The 16,300-nt window shown below is 36.4% G+C and overlaps 3 protein-coding genes across 4 annotated transcripts; 2 read left to right on the top strand and 1 right to left on the bottom strand.

Moving 5' to 3' along the window:
- Positions 1–284: 284 nt before the first annotated feature.
- Positions 285–9,327, top strand: LOC143181454 (NPC intracellular cholesterol transporter 1 homolog 1b). The gene is made up of 39 exons (XM_076381837.1): positions 285–298; positions 364–448; positions 561–591; positions 645–784; positions 839–864; positions 917–934; positions 1,008–1,011; positions 1,061–1,355; positions 1,445–1,659; positions 1,827–1,957; positions 2,062–2,179; positions 2,306–2,503; positions 2,556–2,573; positions 2,625–2,793; positions 2,862–3,178; positions 3,314–3,463; positions 3,517–3,589; positions 3,735–4,017; positions 4,062–4,243; positions 4,315–4,532; positions 4,619–4,717; positions 4,846–5,048; positions 5,185–5,385; positions 5,490–5,694; positions 5,796–5,912; positions 5,994–6,174; positions 6,301–6,428; positions 6,506–6,763; positions 6,883–7,046; positions 7,124–7,239; positions 7,372–7,511; positions 7,610–7,806; positions 7,963–8,194; positions 8,292–8,405; positions 8,748–8,932; positions 8,979–8,990; positions 9,050–9,053; positions 9,101–9,132; positions 9,174–9,327. Exons 1-39 carry the CDS (start codon positions 285–287, stop codon positions 9,325–9,327), a joined length of 5,427 nt encoding a protein of 1,808 aa, XP_076237952.1.
- A 2,585-nt stretch (positions 9,328–11,912) lies between these two features.
- LOC143181915 (neuralized-like protein 2) lies at positions 11,913–13,854 on the top strand. Of its 2 annotated transcripts, XM_076382617.1 has the most exons (4): positions 11,913–12,121; positions 12,217–12,710; positions 12,785–13,108; positions 13,187–13,854. In XM_076382617.1, exons 2-4 carry the CDS (start codon positions 12,350–12,352, stop codon positions 13,306–13,308), a joined length of 807 nt encoding a protein of 268 aa, XP_076238732.1. In that variant the 5' UTR covers positions 11,913–12,121; positions 12,217–12,349; the 3' UTR covers positions 13,309–13,854. The 2 variants fall into 2 exon arrangements, with proteins under 2 accessions (XP_076238732.1, XP_076238733.1); XM_076382618.1 differs by having other exon boundaries at positions 11,933–12,710; positions 13,190–13,849.
- Nachrb2 (nicotinic acetylcholine receptor beta2 subunit) lies at positions 13,623–15,520 on the bottom strand. The gene is made up of 8 exons (XM_076381838.1): positions 15,319–15,520; positions 15,034–15,256; positions 14,765–14,933; positions 14,498–14,650; positions 14,027–14,369; positions 13,883–13,958; positions 13,738–13,828; positions 13,623–13,678 (listed from the first exon to the last, which is right to left on the bottom strand). The coding sequence occupies exons 1-8, from the start codon at positions 15,426–15,428 to the stop codon at positions 13,623–13,625; spliced, it is 1,221 nt and encodes a 406-aa protein (XP_076237953.1). The 5' UTR covers positions 15,429–15,520.
- Between the last annotated feature and the right edge of the window lie 780 nt (positions 15,521–16,300).

The raw sequence follows: 16,300 nt of genomic DNA on the forward strand, positions 1-16,300 counted from the left end.
CGTTGGCGAAAACGCAAAATTCTGCAGCGGCAAATCAAGAATAAAGATAATCTTGTATGTATCGATATAAGCGCTATTGAAGCGTGTTATTTACGTTTTCATCTATTCCGTACTTGTATATTAGTAACGAATATTATAAGTACGATCATTTCTGTATTCGTTGTTATTGTTCCTCGGTTACGCGGAGACGATCAAGAGTGATCAATTTGTACAATCATTGACTCATTAAAATATGATTATCCAAATGATTATATCACTTGTTTTCATTTATTCACATCACATTTATGTCCTTTTCGATGTATTATACAATTTCTTTTATAATTCTTCACTAGCGAGAAACTGAAATGTTTTCTCAAAATTCAGGTTTTATCGTATACTCCTAATCAAATGCTACTCGTACAATCATTGCTTTGGAGTTTTCTTCGAGTTAGACCGCGATAAGTCCCAGGTGTGCACAGTTTGACTAATCCACGGAAGTAATACCATGATAATTATCAGACCAGTGACTATTGACTGAGCGCAAGTTTCTTTTTTCTATACTTTCCTTATTGTTTCATCAGGATACTTGCTCGTTCGATCTATCGATTAATCGTTCTTTCCTACTCTTTTATCTAACGATAATTTTTTGTCATTCAACGTCAAAGAAAATGGATCACAAGCTTCATTTTTAATCATTTCGAGTCAACTCCTTCCTTTGACAACAATTATCAATGAAGCAAAGTGCAAAATAGTGCGATTACAAAGTAATAGCGTGACGGTGGTTAGACTAGTATCCAGTAAGCTAGTAAGCAGCTTATTAATAATCGGATTAATATCATTTTATTTCGCACATTGATAGAAGCGAGAAGAGAACGATTGCGTTGTGTGACTTGTTACTAGTGAAATTAAACAATGAATTAATTTTCCACCCATAAAGGGAAGATGAAAGGAGAGGGTAAGTAACAAGTAGACACCTACATACTCGTCCTTTAAAGAAAATAAACTATATCTTTTTCTCTCTTTTTAAGCTACGTTTTTCTAAACATCGTAAAAGAGATACGATTCTAGTTAAGCGTATTAGAGAACACCAAAAATCGGGAACAACACCTTCTCGTTCAAATTTCTGCGTCAAATTCCTGTAGACATGGGAGGCATAAATGTAATGCTTCACATTTTCCCAATATTATTCAGCTTATTAACATTAACTCATGGTGCCGATAATGATCAGTATCATTGCGTTATGTATGGAGATTGCGGTGTAACAGAGAAAGGGCTAAACCGAACATGCGTAAATAACACTTTTGCTCAACTAGTCAACAATACAGACGCTGAGAAACATCTTCGCGAAAAATGTCCGAAATACTTTCAAGACAACGGTACGTTCCTTTACATCAAGAAAATTCCTATGCACAAACATTTTCTTCTTATGTATTCATTAAAAGAGCATCACGCTTCTCTCTGCTAGATACACCGAAATTATGTTGTGACGTTGACAACATTAACACTCTTGTTACACAACTGAACATGGCCGAGGGTATCTTTGCCAGATGTCCGACGTGTTTAAAAAATATGTATCACTTACTGTGCGATCTAAGCTGTAGTCCCGAACAGAGTAGATTTATCCGAATCACGAAGCAAGATATGAACGAAGACAATCGAGCGTACGTTACAGAAATGGAGGTACCTATGTATTTTTCACTTTCAAGTAAAGTAAACTGCATGATATAATTAGGTACATTATCATATGTATATGGTACCTATACTACCTACCTATTCATCACTTGACACCAACACGAAAATTTCAATTATTTTTTTTAACATTTGCATTTTTAATCTCTGCGCCCTAGGTTTATGTTGCGCAAGAGTATATGGACAAAACGTATGATTCTTGTAAAAATGTTATCCACCCCGCAAGTGGAAATCTCGGCATGGATTTGGGTTGTGGAGTTCATGGTGCCAGTAGGTGCACAGCAAAATTGTAAGTCTATATCGAACTAATTATTCAAACTAATAGCAAATGTACATACGTACATATATGTATACATACATAAAACAGTTCCGAGCTTAATTTTGATATTACAGATGGTACGAGTATCAAGGTGATCCAACCGCGAATCCTTTTGTACCTTTCCGAATGATATTTATGCCTGATAAACCTTATTGGAACCACTCAGTAAAGCCATGCGAGAAAAACTACGACGTAAGTTTGAATTTCAAGTTTGCTTACATGATATGGATATCACCACAGCACAGGTGATTCGGCGATTTAAAAATTAGAAAAACATTGTTCGAGAGAAGAACACCAATCGATTGTAATTTCTCAAAGGGCTTTCAAGCGTGTAGCTGCGTCGATTGCCCAGTAGCATGTCCTTTTACAAAACTAGAAGTAGGCGATACTGACTTTCTTATTCTGGGACTCGATGGCTACGGTATTATAGCAGGAATTCTAATTGCTTTCGTCATTCTGGTCATAGCTTTCTGCGGATGCTTCATCTGTCGAAGAAAATCACATTCAGGTATTACAGTAAATTCTATTTTTATGTAAAATATACAAGCACTCCACAACAAAATTACAGTATTGCTTCATTCAAAGTGCAACAACTCGGCGAAAAAACATCACAGACAACTCGCCATAGTCTCATTAGACAGGGGAGGGTTCTAGCTTAAACATTCCATCAAAAAAGATCGCGGAAAAAATTCATGGAGTGCCTGGTAGTCGTCCGAAGTTAGGAAACATTCGCGAAAAAACAAGCCTCCATTTCTCGGCTTGTCATGGACTGGGGAATTTCTTTCGACCAAGATCAACTCAGGGATGTTAAAGTAGAGGCTTTACCCTTTACAATGAGACCAGGCTCACTTCCCTGCGATTTTTTGTGACGGAGATACAGCAGTTCAAATATTGACTATTTTTTCGGTGTCTGGCCCAGTAGATGATTCTGAGGTCCGCGGCTCAGTTTTCATTCAGACTAGGATAGCTCAGCAAAAAAAAATCGCAGAGCACTCCCTAAGGTCTCATTCGACAGGGGAGGGTTCAAGCTTTAATTCTCTCTCAAAAAAGTTCCCAAAAAAGTTCCCAAAAAAGTTCATCGAGTTCCTGAGAGTTGTTGAAAGTCGAAAAATAATCAGGGAAAAGCCACCCTCCTTTTCTCGGCAGATCGAGGATTGGATAATTTTTTTCGGTCAAATTCAATTCAGATGTGTTAAAATAGAGGCTTTACCCTTTACAATGAGACCAGGCTCACTTCCCTGCGATTTTTTTTGACGGAGCTATAGCAGCCCAAAGTTAGGCTACTTTTTCGGTTTCTGGATCACGACGTGATTTTGGGGCTGGAAGCTCACTTCTCATTCAGACACCGATAACTCAGCGAAAAAAAATCATAGAGCACTCACCGTGGTCTCATTCAACAGAGGGGGATTCCTACTTTACTGTTCCATCAAAAATGGTCTCGAAAAAAATTCATTGAGTGCCTGGCAGTCGTCTAAAGTTGGAAAACATTGACAGAGAAACAGTCCTCTCTTTCTTGGCGGGTCGTGGAGTGGAGAATTTTTTTCGACCAAGTTCAACTCAGGAGTGTCAAAGTAGAGACTTTACCCTTTCGAATGAGACAAGGCTGACCTCGCTGCTATTTTTTTTGACGGAGATACAGCAACTCAAAGATTGACTACTTTTTGGGGGTTTGGATCACTGCATGATTCAGCGGCTCAAGGCTCACTTTTCATTCAGACCTCGATATCTCTGCGAAAAAAAATCGCAGAGCACTCGCCGTGGTCTCATTCGACAGGGGAGGGTTCTATCTTGAATATCCTACCAAGAGAGATCGCGGAAAAAATTCATCGAGTGCCTGATAGTGGGCTAAAGTGGGAAAACATTCGAGGAAAAACCACTCCCTCTTTTTCGGCAAGTCGTGGAGTGAACAATTTTTTTTGGCCAAGTTCAACTCAGGGATGTCAAAGTAGAGGCTCTACCCTTAAAAATGAGATCAGGCTCACTTCGCTGCGATGTTTTGGGACGGTGATACTGCAGTTCAAACATGCAGAGTTTTTGCTCCTACAATTATTTATCCTTTAATTTTGCTGCGAAGTGTGTATGCACATATATCTACATATAAAGATACATTCAACCGTTTTGTTGGTCTTATCGGTACAGAGACATTTGAAGACGAAGATGACGAGGAATTGGAGGAACAAAGTGATAAATCGAACGGAATTTGTCGGAGAGGTGTTCACACAATGTTTCAAACATTTTTCGCTGTTTGGGGCAAAGGTGCAGTATCAGAAAATCGCGAAATATTCTTTGTACGATACACATTAATGCCACTGTGATCGCGTTTACAGCATTTGCAAAACGTCCAACTATAGTGCTATTTACTTTATCATATGTAATACTGGGTCTGAGCTACGGAGTCACACAGCTCTCTATAATCAGTGATCCTATTGAAATTTGGGCAGCGCCAACTAGTAGAGCTCGAATCGAAAAAAATTATTTTGATTCTCGTTTTGGACCGTTTTACAGGAGCGAGCAAGTATATATCAAATCTATAGGTCTTGATAAGGTAAGATTCTACATGAGTAGATATAAAGTTCTTGGTAATGCCTGTGAAACTTGTATTATGTATATCGCGTTTATTGTATTGTACAGGTGCTACATCCTACAGAGAACGGTACTATCGAATTTGGCCCTGTTTTTAACAAAACATTTTTGCTTGCTGTGTACGAACTTCAGAACGAAATATTGCAAGTAAGCCTCGTTTCTTTGTCCAATCCCTATCACTTTGCTACAAAATACTATTGTTAGTACCGTGTTATAACGACTGTGTGGTACCTCTTTTTCAAATACAATCTTCAACGGGAATCGAAACGTTTTAGCTTGGTCAAGATGACGGGGAAGGATTAGAGCGAATATGCTATGCTCCGATTCGAAATGACTTCACTGGACCAACTACCTTGGATCTGTGTACTGTACAGAGCCTGTGGGGATATTTTCAAAACGATCTGAATAAGTTTCATAAAACGGATGTATCCGGACCGTACGAAATTAATTATTTGGATCATTTGTATAAATGTGCCCAGTAAGTAATCTTATATGTAGGTATGTGGGTATAAAGGTGTCTATGTAGGTACCAATTTTCGATGAAATTTTCGATAAAAACATTTACATCTATTCATATTGAAAATACTATATTTAGTTTGATGTTTTCCCTGCAGAAATCCATTTAATCCTGACTGCATGGCGCCGTACAAGGGACCTATTTTGCCTGCCATGGTGTATGGAGGATTCCTTCGAGAAAACGAATTCAATTACGATTCGAAAGATTATATCAAGGCGAACGGAGTGGTTTTATCGTTCCTCGTAAAAAACTCTCTCAACGAATCTGTACTTGAGTCAGCACGGAAATGGGAACAACGGTAAAATTTCTTGGAAAATCAAAATCAGATAGAAGAAAGGAGAGGAGATGAGATGAGAGAAGCACGATTAATATTACTATTTAACTAACTATTAAATATTCTAGGCTTATTGATTTTATGAAGGAATGGGTCGCCAATAGATGTCCAGAATTTATGGATGTCGCTTATACTACTGAGAGATCAATTCAAGATGAATTGGAACGATCGTCAAGATCAGAGGTGACAACAGTGGTTATCAGCTATCTTGTAATGTTCCTTTACGTTACCTTTGCCCTAGGCAAAATGAAATGTTCCGTTACAGGATGTTTTGTAAGCTTTCTTCTCTTCATCTTTTTTACCATAACATATTATACCTACATGTTTACTTCTCTGACACGATAACGAGAATGTTATTTGTTACATTATTTCAGGCGAATAGTAAAATAATACTGAGTGTTGGTGGGATTATCATAGTCATGGCGTCGGTGGCTTGTTCCCTTGGTGTGTTTGGTTACGTTGGAGTACCAACGACGCTGCTTACGATCGAGGTAAACGAACCAGCCCAATTGGAAATTATGAAAAACCTGTACATACACCCAGAGAAAATGATTTCCATTCTTATGTAATAGGTAATTCCATTTTTGGTATTAGCCATTGGTGTGGATAACATCTTTATACTTGTACAAATGCATGAGAGACATCCGAAACGTGCCGAAGAATCGATACCTGATCATATTGGAAGAATCATGGCCGATGTCGGCCCATCGATGTTGCTAACTAGCGCATCCGAATGTCTCTGCTTTTCAATCGGTTAGTGTACTTGATGAGTAGAGTGTAGGTACATCAATGCATGAATCAATCGATCGAAAAACATAGTTTCCATTTTATTCTAAGTACTTAAACATTATTTCACAATACATTTCTCTGGATTCCTAGGAACGCTGTCCACGATGCCGGCTGTAAATACTTTTGCACTTTACGCGTCCCTCTCTATTCTAATAAATTTTCTCTTACAAATCACGGCCTTTGTTAGTCTGCTATCATTGGATGCTCAGAGATCCAAGGTGAGGAATAACTTCTACTTGTACCTGTAGGTAGCAGGAAACTACACAATTTTCTAACGATATGCTTAATATTGCAGAACAATTTACTAGATGTATTTTGCTGTGTACATACCAAGAAAGACAATTTTGAGATAGATAAAAAATCTGGCTTGGTACAAACAGTCTTTCAACGCTTTTACACGCCATATATTATGAAAACACCGATCAGAATAGCAGTATTAATTCTATTCTCCGTTCTGTTGATTCTACATGTTATAGTGTTGCCGAATATTGGTATCGGCTTGGATCAGAAACTCTCGATGCCTGTTGATTCTTATGTTTTGAAATATTTCGAAGTAACGTATTATCAATATATATCATATTTCATGTTAAATATCAAAATCTAAAAGACGTGACAATGCCAACGACGATGAACAAATCGACAACAACTAATTATACTTATAATGATTTTCAGTTTATGGAAGATCTTTTGTCAATGGGTCCACCCGTTTATTTTGTGCTAACCTCAGGCCTCAATTACAGCCACACAATAGTTCAAAATATGATTTGTGGTGGCCAAGGCTGTAACACAGATTCTCTTTACACGCAAATCTACTCAGCTTCGAAACAACCCTCCGTGTTCGTACATCTTTCTTATCCCTATTCTTTCCGCGATGCAATGTTTTATATTCTTTACCGAATCAATTTCCGTTTAGATCCTATTTATCGAAGGCAGCTTCTTCTTGGATAGACGATTACATGGACTGGTCGACTATACCTAATTGTTGCAAATATTTTCCAAACAACCAATCTTTTTGTCCACATACCGAAGGTAAACGACCTCAATGACGACAACGTCCTATGTACTTGTCTACTAAATACAAGTACATATGTACGGAAACTTCTATTTCTATATAAAATTCTTATGCATTATGTTTGCATAACATTATACTTTTCATAACAGTTGGTATCTGCAATTCTTGTAACATTTCTAAGAAGAACTCCCGACCTAGTGCAAGCAGTTTCCGAACATACATACCGTATTTTCTCCAAGACATTCCAGATCAAGATTGCGCAAAATCTGGACGAAGTTCGTATCTTGATGTACGTATACAGATTTTTATTTAAATGACATTATCGAATCTTTTAACAACGAGTAAATAGGTACTTAGAGGGGGTGAGAAACTGACGGGATTTTGTAGGGAATGGATTACTACGTCGATAAATATGGCCTGGTTGATGTTGGTGATAGTTATTTTATGGGCTATCACACTCCCTTGAAGAAACCATCGGATTGGTACAAGTCACTGAAATCTGCTAGACGAATAGCGAGTAATATTACAACGATGATAAATAACAACTATTTCACTGATCACGAAATTACCGTATTTCCTTACAGGTTCGTCGAATACCACAGACTATGCGTTTCGCTTTCATCGCGTACTTTTTCTTCACATATCTCTATGAACATTCGTTACTCACTTACAGCTCTATACCACACACAGAACTACAACTATTTTTTATCCAAGAAAAACAAAAATTAACATTTTTTCAGCATATTCTATGTGTTTTACGAACAATATCTTACAATCTGGAAAGAAGCTATATCATCGTTGGGTTTGTCTCTCTCCGTTATTTTCATTGTAACTCTCTTCTTAACGGGATTGTCAATATTTTCGGCAGTAACAATACTACTGACCGTTCTCATGATAACTATTAATATGGGAGGTCTCATGTATTGGTGGCATATCGAGTTGAACGCGGTTTCCTTAGTTAATTTAGTAATGGTACGTCAACACAATTGCATTGTACAATTCTGCAGCTATTTCTGTATTCAGATTGTGCAAACAAACAATAATAAAGTATATGTCACTTCCGTTACAGGCAGTAGGTATTGCCGTAGAATTTTGTAGCCACATTGTACATTCGTATTTAAATTCTACGGCAATTACAAGGATCGAGCGAGCCTCGGAGACCCTCAACGAAATGGGAAGTTCCGTAAGTATATACTGTTATGTAACGAGAATATACTGTTATCTAACGAGATCTAGACAGTTCCCCAAGTGTAATGCTCACTTTTAACGAGTAACTTCAAAAATATACGAAAAATTAGACATTCAAATTACGCGGTACATCTCAAATTCAAACATCTGTTTAAATATTAAACAATTTACACTTAGAAATTTTCAAATTTCCAAAATTACACATTTGGACGTTCAAAGTAAACGCCACATATGGCGAGTTCTCCTCATAAGTAGCTACTAGATATTCAAAATTCGTTATAATATACGTATAATATGTGCTGATGGTCGCGTCAACAAATTTTCTTTTTCAATTCAGGTTTTCTCTGGAATTACATTAACGAAAATTATAGGAATCGCGGTCCTGGCATTTTCCAAAACTCAAATTTTCCAAGTATTTTACTTTAGAATGTATTTAGGAATTGTGCTCTTTGGCGCTGCACATGGTCTAATATTTTTGCCTGTATTATTGAGTCTTATAGGTAAGAAAATCACAAATCTTTCGTAGTAACTCCAGTTTGAAAATGTACCAAATGCAATTTAATTACAGGTCCTCGAGGACGTGCGCATAATCAACCAAAAATCTGATCAATCAATCAAATTTCACCGACGACTATACAGCAGTGCACTGCATTTAAAAATCTCTTAATACCTACTTAAACAAACTATTAGATCCAGCGTTATTCAGATGCAATGTTACATATGTGAATAACACTTATCATTAGCCCTTGCTTTACGTAAACAGTTATTTAACCAGACATTTCGTGTACCCACATTGTTGTGAAACATACTTGCAGAACGATTCACTTTCAATCGTTATGCAAATATGTAGCGACAACAGCTTTTTTCTTAAAAATATCTACGAGGAAAAGCTAAAAATTGGTAGCCATGCCTTATAGTCGGTAACACTAATTCAATCCATAAATATACAATAATAAAATACAACCAGTCAGCCATGCCGCTTCGGACCTTCGTGTCCTCCGATATGGCTGAGCGACTGGAGGAACTCTAAACAAGCACTGACCTTAACACCCACGGAATGAAGACAGCTCGACGAATTATCCAGGGGGTGCATGCTGGATCTGAAACGAAACAAATATGAAATATTATAGAATTATTCTTCAAACATTGCAATCTCAAATTCTGAACATCGAATACAATAAAATAATATTTACATTATTCTTCACGTTCCGGTACCCAAACTCGCGAACACAGGAACTCTTCACTGACTCTAATTACCGATATGTCGAGATTCCCTTCCAACAAAAAAAAAGGGAGAGAGAAATAAACAAACTATCAACGCGCCCGATAGTAAGAACTGGCGAACAACACTGACTCTATTCGCGCATCAGAGCCTCGCGGTGCTCTGGAAATCATTCATAATATGTATGTACGTGCAAAACACTGACTCTAATATCGCATCTATCTAAAATCTAAAGTAAAAAAGAGAACGAACCCTGCACCCCACGAGCAACTGTACTCTGTAAACTTAAAACAAACACAAACTTTCCCTGCAACGCTATAAATACAGTCTCTACGACTGCATTGCACGCAGTCACACATAATAGTGGAACAATGAAGAAAGTGGTTTAGTGGGGGAAGAATAAACATCACGTGTTCGCGACGCGTGTTCGTTGTTTACTGAAACCTGTAACAGAAAAGAATGACAAATTACAAATAAATATATTTTGATAAATGTAAATATATTATAGGAAATTATACTTTAATCTGATGAAATCTATAAATATATCAGTTAACGCTAAGCGAAGATCAGAAATACAGTCACGAAAAGAGGTTAAATTCTTTCAAAGTACCAGGTGAACTTTTTATAGACAAATCTTTTAGTGTTAGAGAAAAATCGTAATGAAGAATAAAGTAGAAAACCAAAACGCGAAGACTAGAGATCGATAGGCACTTGTTAGAATGTGCTTACCCCCAAATATTCGCGAAGCTGTCACGACGTCTTATTTCTCCGATATCCAAACACTGACTGAATGACATTATGACATGACCCTTCGTTCGGATTCAGGTAGTTGGCAAAGTAGTCACTGGGTGGGGAGACGCCATTCATCGCTGTATTTATTGCTTTGAAAATCTCAAAGGTCACTGACTGCTGTATAATTGATTATTTACAACACGCGAATTTCCAATGAAATCAGGTAAAAATTCAAACAATAATAATAAATATCAGGTAGAAATGAGCCAGCAGTTCATTGTAACTTTGTTTTCTAACTAATTTTTAACATTATACATTTCTAAACCTCTACGTCTACACGATACCAAAGTTAAACTTCAATGTTTCACTCATTTTGAAGATATATTAAAAGATAAACATAATTATACTACATAACAACACGAAATTATCTTAACTGCTTTGAAAACACGCAAAATCGAATTAAACTCTGCAATAATATTGAAGAAAACAGTAAAAAACTTATCTTTATGGCGAGCTCTACACGCTGCTGGCGTCATTTCATTCGAACTGGACTGCGCGCGCAACTCCGTGAATTCAAAGAATATTAAAGATGGCTGATCCTCAGATGAAACTACGGTCACCCATTATGCGCAACAGCCGCATGCGCAATAACAATATCGAGCAGGATGCGCATGAGAAATTCTCAAAGTGAGAAAACTACGGTCATTACTAAAGCCGGGTGTATAAAGTAAAATGTAAATACTTATTGAATTTATATTTTGACGCGTTACTGCATGTGAAGTCATACGTTGATTAACATGTATTCCAGTATCAGTAATAAAAATTACGGACATTAACGAATATTTGTACAATTCAAGGACAAGAAGTACAAATTTTTCAAACAATTATTAATCGTTAAGATCATTAAAATTTTGATAAATTTTCCATTAAATGCCGAATAGTATCTTCAAATTAAGAATATATACCTTTGTTAATGATCAAGACCCGCTAGAGACAGGATAAGACACGTTTAATTAACACGAGGGGAGAAGTACGCGTCTAACTCCTAGAGCGTTCAGCAACAGAATGATCAGCGCGCGCAGTTCGAACAAATATGGCTGCCGAAATGGCGGTAAAATCAGATACAAATTAATATGTAAACTTGATACGTCTTGTATTTAGCACTTGAATTGTTCAAATATATTCAACTGTATAATTAATTTCATATCGTTGTCTTTAAAAATATTAGTTAATCACTTAATTCATATATACAATATGCAATGTATGTAACTGCTGGAAAACTTCGTTTCACGAAACATGCGACATGTGCTTGTATACCTATATTGAAAATGCAAACGGAAAGATGCACCTTGATTCTTTTACATTGCTTCACACGAATAGAGTTAATAATGCGTGTCGATAAATGTAATCGACAACTAAATAACAATTAACAGTTTTTATAGAGATTTTCAATATGTATGTGTAATATGAGATGCATAAGTTGTGTTCATGTTATGTGTACGTAAGTAGTATGTGGATACATGCATCCAACCAGCTGTTTCTGTTGTATTTCTCCAATTTATTGATCTCTCCAAACACAATTGATTTTCTTTTCAACTATGAATGGAAATTGTTGTACAGTTGTGTTATGGTGATAACAGATCAAGATTCCATAAAAATTTGTCGGTAAAAGAATGCGTTATACGACAATGATCTCGGCAAAAGCACAGCTATGATCGACACCTAACCTCGGTTTTTCGATTACCTCGAATAATCATGTAAGCTATTAAAGGCATTCAAATGTGCTATTTAAATAGAATATATCACGTGAAAGGTATATTCATGTCCCGCATTGGTTATTGCTGGATGTCAGATCATTCTACGACTTCTTTCGATGGAAGATTAATCTTTTCGATCAAGTTTCTTACAAAAATGAGTACGTGCAACATTCACTCGTAGTGTCGGTGACTGGAATAGAATTTTCTAAACACGAATTTACCAACACGATGACTGAGAAATCCAGAAAGATAGTAACAAGATTTCATCCCACTCACGGGGAGAATATCGTTCTTCGCGAAGATAGTACGGTAGCCTATCGCACTGCAAGCTTCGCGAATTCTTTGGCTTTTAGTGAGAAGCCATTGCAACCAGGTGAAATTTTTCTAGTAGAAATTGAGAAAACAGAAAGAGGATGGAGTGGTCACATGCGATTAGGGCTTACCCTCATCGATCCAGCATCTGTGAATAATAGTTTACCACAATATGCGATGCCTAATTTGGTCAAGAGAGGCCGTACATGGATATTTGCTATTACTAAAAGTCCTACTATATGGGATAGCTTGGAAGTTGTTGCAGGCACTGGCTACGGTAAGAACCTATGTACTTAAATTGTCTGCATCTAGAGTTATAAGATTAATGAACATGTTAATATATGTTATAAGGCGAAGGAATACCATCCAGGGAGAAGAAACTGATAACAGATGGAGTTAATGTACAAACGTCTCGAGGAGTTATTCCATTCAATGCTCTTAAACCAAACACAATAGATTCTTCTCAAAATATTCTACCTACAGATGCTGGTAGTCGTATTGGTATAATGTATGTGCCACAGGCTGGCTCTGACAAGGCAGAAATGCATTTTATAATAAATGGTGAAGACCAAGGTGTATGTGGAAAGGATATACCTTACAAGGCAGGACCTTTACGTGCTGTAGTAGATGTGTATGGTACTACCAAACAAGTCAGGATAGTTCAGTTGTATGGCGGTATGTTTCTCTCCATTTTTTATTTTTCTATACATTTCATCAAATTTCCTTTTTTTTTGTAATGTTTATGTGTTTTAGCAGTACCTACCCTACAAAGCGCATGCCGTGACGCTATATTACAATATACCAAGAGAAACAACGTGCATTCGCTTCCCCTTCCACGGGCTTTGAAAAACTATCTACTATATCGATCACAATGAAAGTTACATCGTTGCGCACTGTATCTCTTTACTACATCTTTCATTTTCGTTGAATAGCAATTTCCATACATTTCATTCTACTGAATTCTACTGAATTTATTATCGAAATTCTGCTTTTCTTTACTGTTAATTACTATGTACAGAAGAATTATTTCTAGGACGAAATTTGTTTTATGTGTACAACTTGCTATTTTTTTCTTTATGTAATTTCTTGTAAAGATATATTTCGTTTAGCTAACTTTAAGTTGTCGTTTATCGTTCACAAGAAAATACATACTCCATTACATGACATGTACATAATGTAAGAAATTAGATTAACCATATGTTCGAACGAGTGGAAGAATCTTCATTATAGTAACCTTTACTCTTACTATACTTTTACAATTACAAATCATTCAACTCGGTTTTTTGTATAAAATCTTATTGTACATTTAGAACGCATAATAAGCATTTCGCATTTCTTCTTGTATTGAAAATCCAGTTTATTTAACGGAAACATCGTAAAGTTAAATCGGATAAACTATTAATGAATACAGAAATGAAATTTCTTTTCTAAAATAAACGTATTTATTACGAAAAGAAAAAAAAGTGAAACATTGAGTTGATTTTTATTTGGGTAAAGTATTCCACTTTTTATGTGACTATTATGACTATTATATGTGTGATCATCCACTCACTTAATGTGTATCAGCTGTTGAGTACAAGGGAATTCAAACACGTACTTGTTGGAAGTAGTAGAACCAACATTATTATGTAAACGAATAGAATACTCGTAAATGCAAACCATCCGATCAAAATTGAAATATATTTCCAAGTTCCGCTTCTTTCAGTGGAAGTCACGAGAATGGTGTTGTCGTCTGCATATAGTTCCATTCTAGCTGATATATGTGGATCCAAGATATTCATTAACAATACTTGGCCTATTCTACTGTTGAAGATTGAAATCGAGGCCGACGATATCCATACAGGTGCTTGAACTTTTAATTGCTGTATGCAGCGCAGAATATTGGTTAACATAAGCGAGAATGTAGCCAAGATAAAGGAATTCTCATAGAAAATAACTAAAAGAAAAGAAATACAACAATGAAATTTACATTCCCGAACTGCATTCCTAAATTCTTATACATACGTATGTAGCTTTTTTTCAAGATTTCGAAAGAAACATTTCGGGGAATAGAATAAAACATACGCAATTTTGGAAGAGCAGTTCCATTAGAGGGAATCTTCCATTGTAAATCTTGCAGTGAAAATAGATGAAGAATTAAATTCAAATTAGCGATTATCATACGTTCGATAGAGCGTGGATCGAGCCAAAGTACCATTAACGTCATTGCCATTAGCACTGTGCAGAAAGAAATACAATAATCTCTATGGTTTAATATTTCAAATTTTAAACAAGTATTCCTACATATAAGGTAACCGATAAATCTACCTATATATCTTGATTGTTACAAACCTATGGCCAGTGTTAGGTAAATTTGACTATACATGGAAGAATGTCTCTTCAAAAAAATGTGGAAGGATAATAATTTACTAGCGAAACCCAAACCGAATTTGGAGTTTATTGTGTGTTCGCTTTGGTGAATCTCTACGATATCCCATTGCAAATTATTTTCGTACACTTTCTCCGTTAGCTAGGGATTCAACATAAATTCAAATGTTTAAATGAATTTCATCAAGTAAATAATTAAGTAAATAGCTTAAAGTAAGCAAGTAGGTACGCACTTGACTTTCCCTTTGTACATGCATGAAACGCACATCAATTTCGTCATTTGAATAAGACCAAGAGGCAATATGTATGGAACAATTCATTAGATCGTAAGGCCACCAAGTGTGATCCGATTCGCAATGTGTCGTGTATACCGTCATTGGTACACAATACAAAGTTCCTTGATGGTACAAATAGCATCGTACCGTTGGCATGTTGATATCAACGTATTGATTTGTTCTGAATGTATTTCAAATTATTACGTTACAAAATGATAATCGAAATTTCATCTTCAAACTTACGCGCTGTGCAATGTGACATCCGGTACCCAAATTTCGTAACTCATTACACGAATTGCATCGATGCTATCAAATAGCGATGGTTCCCATGTGAGATGAGGATCTGTCCACATCTATTGCTCGTTAAAACGAAAGGTTTTCATAAGAAAATTTTGACTTTTTCATTAATTTGTCATTGCTTCCTAGGATCAAAATCGAAACTACATTTCGCAGGAAAATATAATTTTTTTCACGACGTTACAACAGTAGCTCACAGATTAACAGTTCTTTTACCAAAAGGTAATGAACCTTTAATTTTGCTGCGAAGTGTATGTTTATTTATCGTTACTATTTGTCACTCACCATTTTCGTCCAAACGTGCAAGTCAATCATCTTTGCGACTTCATCCTAATAAATAGAAAATCGGTAACGAGCTATCTAATAATAAAACAAATTCGTTTAATAAGAATTACGGAATGTCTGAATACCTGAATACTTACGTCCTACATAATACGTAGACGTAAAAATTTGTCAGAATTATGACTCGAAAGAGATGGAACGGTTTCGAGATAACTATATGTATGTGTATAGATAAGTACTTACAACTTCAAAATGTTGTACCTCTAGTTGAATGCTAACAACAGTGGTGTTTCTGTGATCCTTAGTTGGCCTGACATCTTGATCATAATTACAAAACAGGTATTGTTTAAGATCCAACAGAGGAGTATTGTTCGTGATTTCTTTGCAATGAAACGTCCTGCTCGCTCGTATCTCTTGGCACGAGATGCCGAAGAATACGAATGAAAGCGACAGAAACTGTTTCATCTTTGATCCCAAGCAAGCACAAGTCGATTCGGGAAACAGGCAACGACTGCACTTTCAAGCATCTAGCAAAAAAGAATAGCCGTACGCCCAGTGAAACACTAAACCGTGGACGTTCTCTGAGAGCCGCCCCCTTTCGAACATGCATCCTTTTATCAGGTTTGGAATTGTCGATGACACAGCT

Source organism: Calliopsis andreniformis, chromosome 7, assembly GCF_051401765.1.
Source record: "Calliopsis andreniformis isolate RMS-2024a chromosome 7, iyCalAndr_principal, whole genome shotgun sequence".
Taxonomy (NCBI): domain Eukaryota; kingdom Metazoa; phylum Arthropoda; class Insecta; order Hymenoptera; family Andrenidae; genus Calliopsis; species Calliopsis andreniformis.

What these genes read in the sequence shown, in the direction of transcription:
- LOC143181454 (XM_076381837.1), top strand. An exon ending in ATTACCGTATTTCCTTACAG is followed by an intron (nt 7,807 to 7,962) that starts GTTCGTCGAATA and finishes ACATTTTTTCAG; the next exon opens with CATATTCTATGTGTTTTACG. An exon ending in CCTTAGTTAATTTAGTAATG is followed by an intron (nt 8,195 to 8,291) that starts GTACGTCAACAC and finishes CTTCCGTTACAG; the next exon opens with GCAGTAGGTATTGCCGTAGA.
- LOC143181915 (XM_076382617.1), top strand. Translation starts at nt 12,350, where the DNA reads ATGACTGAGAAATCCAGAAAGATAGTAACAAGATTTCATCCCACTCAC. An exon ending in TGTTGCAGGCACTGGCTACG is followed by an intron (nt 12,711 to 12,784) that starts GTAAGAACCTAT and finishes ATATGTTATAAG; the next exon opens with GCGAAGGAATACCATCCAGG. An exon ending in GATAGTTCAGTTGTATGGCG is followed by an intron (nt 13,109 to 13,186) that starts GTATGTTTCTCT and finishes TATGTGTTTTAG; the next exon opens with CAGTACCTACCCTACAAAGC.
- Nachrb2 (XM_076381838.1), bottom strand. Translation starts at nt 15,428, where the DNA reads ATGTGGACAGATCCTCATCTCACATGGGAACCATCGCTATTTGATAGC. An exon ending in GATGTCACATTGCACAGCGC is followed by an intron (nt 15,257 to 15,318) that starts GTAAGTTTGAAG and finishes AAATACATTCAG; the next exon opens with AACAAATCAATACGTTGATA. An exon ending in GCTTATTATGCGTTCTAAAT is followed by an intron (nt 13,679 to 13,737) that starts GTACAATAAGAT and finishes GTAAAAGTATAG; the next exon opens with TAAGAGTAAAGGTTACTATA.